Raw genomic sequence first — 8,212 nt, 5'->3', positions numbered from 1 at the left:
TCCAGATCTTAGAAGTTTCCCATCCACCGAACAGACCCGAACCAAACCGACTTACCGGTTAGAGAGGAATAAACGAAAACCTTGGGTCGACTAGAAGTTTTAGGAATATCCACATCCCAAAATAAAAATAGTGCAAGTGGCACGGAGGAGTAATAAAGTATCATAGCAAGCTCATCTTCTCAGTTTCACTGTAGCAAATAACTTTCGATTTCAATTTCAATTTCAATTTTCAAGCCTCCAATCTCTCGATTCATTGATGTAAGTTCCGTATACATTTTCGTCGTTCTCATTCTGTTGATCTTCAATTCTAGTGAAATTCTAAGCATCGGTACTCTCTATTTTGTGTATATACGTAAAAATCCGTATGTATATGCTCTGTTCGTAAGTATAATGATGATGTAACTCGCGGAATCGGTTAATTTCAATTCGTAGCATCTTCTTCTATTTCGCTAAAGTATATTTATGTAGTTGTTTATATGTAGATTGATTTAATGCTAGTATATATTTCTTCTGCTGTAAATTCGAAACGAATACAATCAAATGCTGAACGAAAATCCTACAGCTTATTGAGTGAATCGAAAAGTTATATGAAATTTCATTCGAGATGTAAATGCTTGGTGTTTAGGGCAGAATTTGGTGTAGATTTAAGTGTATGTATCTATACTAGCCTATAGGTAGAAGATTCACCAAATAGGATACCAGATTGCTTGAATTATTCAATTTGTCTAAGTAAACATATGTAATGTAATGATGCTAAATTGTTATACAGTGTTATATGTCATAGTGTTCATGGAACTCGAGAGATACTGATTCATTTGGCAGGCGATTTGTAAGTGCATACTTTACTAATGTTAGATTTGTCCTCAATGAGTTAGGGTTTCTGAATATTCTATAACTAGTTTCCTTAACTTAAAGTCTAATTATATGATTCTGGTGAGGAATTTGTGTGTGTCAAATATATTTGAGCAAATAGCAACTGGCAAGATGAATAGTAATGTTGCCTTTTGTTGGTATATAGTAGTCATAGAATTGGCCTATAGGATAAATTCAGTACTTCTTGTGGATGAATCAAATACAGTGAGGTCTCAATCAATAATGTGAATCTTTTTTTCACTTTAGCATATTAAATGTTAGTTAGTTACAAAAATTGAAGAAAAACCATACCATTCAGTTTTGATTCACCATGTATGCAGTTAATCAGTTATTTATTTGGTTCATGAATTGACGAATATGTTCTATCCTACTATAGCATCTGTGCATTTCTTTACCAATTACACACTTAACATAGTTGCTAGTAAATTTGGATCCAATGTAGTAATACAGACTTTGAGAACGCTGCTTATTTGTGTATGCATACTCCGTGTGTGACCAGTCCAGTATTTGGCAATTGCATTTTAAATGGAAACTGAAAGGAGTGGATCCATGAAGAAACGTACAGCTGAAAGGACTGAAGCCATAAATAAACGTACCAAATTTGTATGTCTTTTTGGATCCTAAATTGATAATTTCTACTATTTGCCAAGCATAAGAAGATAAAATAATTGTTCTTGGGGTACCAATTCTTTATGATAATTAATAATCAGGTTGAAGAGAAGGAACCAATGCCTGAAGATGGAGCAATAGTAGAAGTTGCAGAAGAAGATACTGAAACAAATGGTCCTGTATCTGAACAGATGGAGGTTTATATGAGTCAAATTCATGAAAAGATTGATAACTTCACCCAGCAGGTAAGCATAACGGAGATTAATCATCTTCTAAAGTGTTAATCTAATCTAATATAGGCCATAAAGTTGTAATTCACTACATCTTTATATTTTTATGTATGCATTGAGTTCATCTCTAGATCCACCAGTTTGATGACCTATTAAATTGCTTTGATTCTGAAGGTGTCTGAACTTCTTGAATCTGGGAAATCTTTTCTTAAGGACTTGACTACTGAATTTGAAGAACGGGTGATAGCGTGAGTTCTGAGATGGAACATGTAGTTAGAGTAAATTCAAGAATTCAAGGTTTTTTAATACTTACAATGAAACTTGATGCCCACAGAATACACAAGGATCAGATGGAGAAATGGCAAGAAGAAATCAAGGAACTTCGCGACATTGATGCTTCAAATGAGGAAATCAATGCCCTCTTGCAAAATGCCCAGCTTTTACTTTCCCGTGTTCATAATGATCCTTGAAGGTAGAAATCTGGCATCAATCTACTAATTGTCTTAAATTTGTCTCACTAAAATGCGATTGGTATTTAATTACTTGTCAAATTTATATATATATTTTTTTAAAAGTTTATTACTATATTACATCCATTTGTTCCTGTTGCTCTCCAAGCCTCTTGTCTCTTTCATCGTTTCTGCTAAATTTATGAATCTGAACATTTGCTCTTATCAATTTAACAGATCAGCAAGAAAGATTAGTTGAAGGAGTCGTCACTACTGAGTACATTCTACAAGCATAGTTTTCTTTAATATGTTGAGATTATAGTATGAACCTTTGATACAAAAATCACAAACTGTTCCAGAAAACTCCTCAGGATTACTAGCACTGACCATAGGTTCTGTATGCAACATCTCTAATACATTCTCCAATGAAAGGTTGAACAACCTGAATGCATGTGCTTTTGAGATTGATTTTGCCATGATAATGTAGATTCATGTTCATATCTTTGATAATGTTTCTGTTCATGGTTTATGATCCTCTTCTCTTTTCAGGATTCTTTAAGTCCCAGGCACTATATGATGTTTTATGCATTTAGTTTTGACAGTTTTGACATATACAGTAATTGTCACCTGCAATCAATGCACCTCCCATTATGACCTGCACCTTCCATCAATGACCGATGGATTTTTTTTTTTGTTCACTTTTGGGCCCGAGTGATCCAACTTCCCTGTGTCATGCATGGTGTACCTCATGGTCACAAGGGGGCAATTCGCTTTGCTGAAACTAAGATGTGCCAACAGATTTCCTACTAGGGATACGTCTTAGGCCAAGCTTCATTGAGGTTTAATAGTTCTTTTTATTCAATCTATGAATACATCACTTCTTGCCATATGCCATCACCAATTGGTACCTATCAAACAAAATTCCAAGAAAACCATTAAAAGATGTAGGTCCAAAGTTTCTTTAGACCATGTGAAGGGGGCACTCATGGATTCCATTCAATTCGCTTTACTACCTCTCTTTACCCTGCCATCTGCCGGGAATGGGCAGTGTTGTTGCATGTAACAAATCAAACGTATAGAGTAGCAAGTTTTTGTAGCGATGAGACATAGCATACTAATGGTAACATGCTCATCGGCCATTTAATAGCCTGGTCTGTTTATCGTCGTTAATGTTAACGAATTTGTATGACTTGGAATACAACTTTATTATATAAATTTCACAACAGGGGTGCGCAAGTAACATCTGGCTGACAACATATGATAGGCTTTGTGAAATTTGAAAGGTGTGCATGCTAGATGGATAGACAAGTTAGACCACCAAGAAAGTAACAAGGTGGGCCAAATGAACCAGTACGCAGATCAAGTCAATATTAGCTCGTGAATATGCAGCCTCAGTATTACTAAGGGTATCTAGAAACCACCAAAACCTGTTAATTCATTCGTTAGCAGCCAGATTTTTAATTTCAATATTACAAGATATTATATTCAATAAGAGATCTTGGACCTCCTAAATTAGTAGTTTAGTACCCAACCAACACCACCCGATTCCAAACATTGGGTTCACAGTTGCAATATTCTTTTACAAAATCAGTACCAGTTGGGAACTGTTAAATCGTTGCATGGTTGCACCCTCATTATCAAAGATGGACATAAATAAACTACATCTCAGGCAGAAGATTTTAAAAACATAATTGTTTGCTCAATAAGATTAGTCAACCAACACAATTTATTAAAAATAATCGAAAACCACGAATTTGTTGACAAATGATAGCATTTAAAAGTTGAAACATGTTTAAAGTACACACGAAACATCTCAAGTTTTCACACTGTTAAAGAGAAAAGATAGACAAGTAGGACGGAGACATCTATTCCTCCTCTTCTGCTTCCTCAAGCCATTTCACAAACGGCTCCAATGCCTTCACAAAGCTTTGCCTACAGCATCCAACACTACCACATTAAATGACTACAAATGGATGATTAACTTTAATAGTGAATGTGCAGCAATTTATTAAACAAAAAACAAAAAATCATCAACAGGTACATACCTTCCTTTAGGGTTGACTCCTTTACGGAACCAGTGATGGATAGTGTCTTCAGCAAGAACATCTTGGTCATAAAGTGATCTTACAATTTCAGGGAACAACTTCATCAGTTTTGTATCTTCATAACATTGAACTTGAACCTTGTAAAGCAGTTCTAGCTCAAGCTTTCCACTTGTACAGAAGGTGTTCAATAACTTGGCCCATGTTTTCACCTGCACGTTTTTCCAGAAAAAAAACCACTTCAAAACTCATATGCATCACACCAATTACAAAAAAGCTCGCTCTCTGTATCAAACAAGCAAGAGTGTTAACATCATGCATAAATCATAGGGTATAATTACCTGACGGAGAGCCAAATTAGCATTCTGTTGTTGGTTCTTCCCTGACCATTGAACAGAATCCATCAAAACATCCCATAGGATCCTGACAACCTCAATTTCAGGTAATTTAGCGTCCTTAACATGTTGTTTGACTGTTTCTATCACTTCTGAAATATCAATTTCCTCTGATATTTGAGTTGTTAGAGCAGATTTCATTTCCTTCACCTTCACTTCAAATATCTTCTTGTCATTGTATTCAACCAAAGGCGCCATCCCTGCTTTACTGCAGTTTTCATATGCCAAATAACCTCTCAGCCATATATATCATAAACACAACTAACAAATATCAAACTCAAAATAAAAGTGTGTAGATAACTCAAAAGAAGACTTACGTGAAATGCTCAGAGAAAGCTTCAGCAGACCGTTTTCCAGAAGGAAAGAAATCAAGCAGATTGTCCTCCATTTTTCCACGTTTCAAGATGGAGATAAGGTCATCAAGGCTATTATCAATCAAATATTCTTTGAAAAAGTCGGTTATAAAAGTAAGAACAAGTCCTTTTCCAACTAGGTTATCCTTAAGAAGCGGTTGAAAAACTGTCTCTGGTGGCAGACCAGACAGTTTCTGGGAAAAGGCAAGTGCTGTGAAAATAGCAAGCTTAATTCGTTCATTTTCCTCAAAGAACTCAAGGGACTGAAGAAATCGACGCATAACATTTTCAAGATTCTTGATCAGAAATGGCCTTCGCCTCAATATTTTCTGTATGTAGATCACAGATGGTAAAATTTGTTCACGCTTAGCCTCACAGTCTAAAATTGAGTAAGTATGACGCTCCCCTTCATCAGGCTTTGTTGTTCCAGGTTGAGTACGGCCTCCAGTAAAAACAACCTGAAACAGTACATTCAATAATAAAGAACAAACATCGATCTTACAAACAATCAAAACAAGACATACATCTGCATGTGCCTTATATAATAAAGATTATCACCTCGAAAAAGGTGTCACCATATCTGCTGAAATTAAGGTCTGTTGATTCAATGCACTTAGCAATTAGTTCCTGTAGGTAAGAAAAAAGTTCAAAAATGTGTATATGTTAACATTGTATAGATGAGTATAACTGCCTGGAAATGAGACTGAAATAACAGAACATATAATAATAAATTGTAGCTGTTTAAGTTAAGCTAAATGTACCAGATCACCAGCATTATCTAGATAAATCTGGACCACTGCATCCGCAAATGCTGCAGGGTCCAAAGGGGCTGCGATATTCCGTTTGCGGGTCTTGATCCGCTGACCACTGTAAGTAAAAATTAATATGGTCAAAAGATTAGGCCACTTTTTTCAACACGGGTAAGTTATGCATTCTATGACATACACATGAGCATACAAACAATGTTGGGAGTAAAAACTAGAAACATGTAATCTTTATAAAACCATTAGACCTACCAACCTCACAATAAGACTGTATATTTGTATGTTTGCATTTTAGCGATTGCACCCAAACTGTTGACTGTATTATGATAAAAGTAAATAAAATACTTATCTGGACGCTTTGATCTTAGAAAAATCACATATTCGGTGTAAGATCTCATTTTTTGCTGAAAATTATAAATCCATTTCATCATGGTCCAAATATTTATACTTCTTATCATAAACTTATCTCCAGTAAATCACGAGAAACTTAACAAATCAGAATAGCAAGTCAAGATAAGATAAGAATACTCACCATTTTATTCCTCTAACAAATCAAAATATAAAAGATTGCATTATGTTCAAATTATATTTTAATTATACAACATATAAAACATAAAGAGAGATAGTGTCAACCAAAAATTGACCCAGCCAGTATATTCAAACAACAACAACAACAACAGTACCCAATACCACTTGAGTGGTGTATGGGGGAGGTGAGATGTAGACAATCCTTCCCTTATCCGAGAATAAAAACAAGTCATTTCTCCACCCAGAAAAGTAGAGAAAGTCATCCCTCTCTTTATTCGGCGGATAAAGAGATTGCTTCCGAGTGGACCTCCGGCCTTTTTTTATTTATTTATAAAAATAGTAAAAAAAAAAAAAAAAAAAAAAAAAAAAATATATATATATATATATATATTGAGACGCCATGAAAATGATAGAATCAAAATTTCATGGGTTTAAAAGTCTCCCTGAAAATCAATTTAGGCTCTAAGCGGCTAAATAAACTTGCTAAAAAACTAAGATCCAAACAGTAGGACCACCTGAGGGATGTTAGGAGCATTTAAAAAGGGTCAAAATCGCATTAAACACTTAACAAAAATAAAATAAATAAATTAATTAATTAATTTACACAGGTATACGTATACATATTGCATTAAAAGACAAAACTTACCCGAGAGTGGGCTTCTCCTTCGAGCTGCAAAAAAAGCAAATCCAAATATTAGACAAGATCCACCGGAAGAAATCAATAACACAATAACATAAATACACATTAAACCGCATAAATCAAAATTAATTTATGTACTGAATCTACAAAACGATAACGTTTCATTTCCAGCTATAAGCAACGACAAGATATCAAAAAAAATCTTATATTCTATTAAGCGATATGAATCACAAGAACCGAATACCAGATCTGAAACCCTAAAAAAGGGGAGAAAAGATTCATAGAAAACCGAATTCAATCGATTAAACATATAAATATAAAATAAATATTATATATATGAAACGAGATAAGAAAAATAATAAGAATACCTCATAAACCAAGTCGGAGTTTAATCGAAGATTGGCGAGTCTCTGCTACGACTCACGGCGGTTATGAATCGGAAAAACAAACAGAAAAGAGAAATTAAAGATATAGAGACGGGAAGAAAGAAGAGAGAGAAAGATGGTTTTGTGAGATATTTATTTTGGGGAAGGGTTACACTTTATTTATTTTTATATTTTATTTTGTAGTGCGAAGTGCGAATTTGTGATGTGAACCCAATTTTTTTTATGTAATTTTGAGTACTTTTTTTTTTTTAGTACATGGTTGGTTATGTATTGTCGTTCTCTCTTAAAATTACGGAGTACTTAATTAGTTAAATTAAATTGTTATAAATCTAATCTAATGTAATGCTTACCCTGATTTTTTGTATTCTAAATTTATTCGATTGTTAATATTTTATATTTAACATTTAGATGCTTATATTTAATTTATTTAAATTTTCATTATTTGTTTTACCTTTATGCTATTCAACGTTCGATGATTTATATGTGTATGATTTGATTGATAGATTGTTAGTCAAACCCCTTTAACTTTTACTGTATTACGGAGTACTTTTTAACAAGATTATGAAAATTTGTCGATTGAAATCATTTGTTCAAATGGATTAACTAAGGATTTTCTACCGTTAACGTGTATAAAATATATATATTTATATAAGAAAAACTTATCAATAAAAAGTCAATAATAATTTTACTCATTTACTATTATGTATGTTAGTAACAGCTGTTAGAATTGTAGGTAGAATTTTTTTTAATTTAACATCATTCTCGATCAAGACATACTTTTTCACCATTACTGAGTGCCACATTACGCAACGTCAACGTCATATACGGATGACAATGAATTGAATATGTATCGGGTGATGCCGTATTTATATACATATTCATTTAGTTTTTGTTCAGCCATATTCATATCCATTTAATTTCAGTTTATCCATCCATATCCATA

At 33.7% G+C, this 8,212-nt stretch overlaps 2 protein-coding genes across 3 annotated transcripts; one reads left to right on the top strand and one right to left on the bottom strand.

Annotated features, from left to right (window-relative positions):
• Nucleotides 1–516: 516 nt before the first annotated feature.
• On the top strand, nucleotides 517–2,653 carry LOC139896036 (uncharacterized). 2 transcript variants are annotated; one of them, XM_071878613.1, is made up of 6 exons: nucleotides 517–829; nucleotides 1,373–1,476; nucleotides 1,584–1,727; nucleotides 1,887–1,960; nucleotides 2,047–2,184; nucleotides 2,399–2,653. In XM_071878613.1, the coding sequence occupies exons 2-5, from the start codon at nucleotides 1,399–1,401 to the stop codon at nucleotides 2,180–2,182; spliced, it is 432 nt and encodes a 143-aa protein (XP_071734714.1). In that variant the 5' UTR covers nucleotides 517–829; nucleotides 1,373–1,398; the 3' UTR covers nucleotides 2,183–2,184; nucleotides 2,399–2,653. The 2 variants fall into 2 exon arrangements, with proteins under 2 accessions (XP_071734714.1, XP_071734715.1); XM_071878614.1 differs by lacking the exon at nucleotides 517–829 and having other exon boundaries at nucleotides 891–1,476.
• Nucleotides 2,654–3,869: 1,216 nt separating this feature from the next.
• On the bottom strand, nucleotides 3,870–7,419 carry LOC139896035 (uncharacterized). The gene is made up of 8 exons (XM_071878612.1): nucleotides 7,252–7,419; nucleotides 6,890–6,913; nucleotides 5,713–5,818; nucleotides 5,510–5,578; nucleotides 4,916–5,409; nucleotides 4,545–4,806; nucleotides 4,207–4,415; nucleotides 3,870–4,093 (listed from the first exon to the last, which is right to left on the bottom strand). Exons 1-8 carry the CDS (start codon nucleotides 7,254–7,256, stop codon nucleotides 4,027–4,029), a joined length of 1,236 nt encoding a protein of 411 aa, XP_071734713.1. The 5' UTR covers nucleotides 7,257–7,419; the 3' UTR covers nucleotides 3,870–4,026.
• Between the last annotated feature and the right edge of the window lie 793 nt (nucleotides 7,420–8,212).

The sequence above is a fragment of the Rutidosis leptorrhynchoides genome, chromosome 3 (genome assembly GCF_046630445.1).
Source record: "Rutidosis leptorrhynchoides isolate AG116_Rl617_1_P2 chromosome 3, CSIRO_AGI_Rlap_v1, whole genome shotgun sequence".
Lineage (NCBI taxonomy): Eukaryota > Viridiplantae > Streptophyta > Magnoliopsida > Asterales > Asteraceae > Rutidosis > Rutidosis leptorrhynchoides.
Note: the sequence above shows the minus strand (reverse complement) of the source record. Positions and strands in the feature narration are given on the sequence as shown.

Bases quoted from the DNA above. Each gene is read 5' to 3' on its own strand.
- LOC139896035 (XM_071878612.1), bottom strand. The intron at 5,819-6,889 runs GTAAGTTTTGTC...TTTTACTTACAG, and splicing joins AAGGAGAAGCCCACTCTCGG to TGGTCAGCGGATCAAGACCC. The intron at 4,416-4,544 runs GTAATTATACCC...AAAAACGTGCAG, and splicing joins CTAATTTGGCTCTCCGTCAG to GTGAAAACATGGGCCAAGTT.
- LOC139896036 (XM_071878613.1), top strand. From the start codon at position 1,399: ATGGAAACTGAAAGGAGTGGATCCATGAAGAAACGTACAGCTGAAAGG. The intron at 1,477-1,583 runs GTATGTCTTTTT...ATTAATAATCAG, and splicing joins TAAATAAACGTACCAAATTT to GTTGAAGAGAAGGAACCAAT. The intron at 1,728-1,886 runs GTAAGCATAACG...TTGATTCTGAAG, and splicing joins TTGATAACTTCACCCAGCAG to GTGTCTGAACTTCTTGAATC.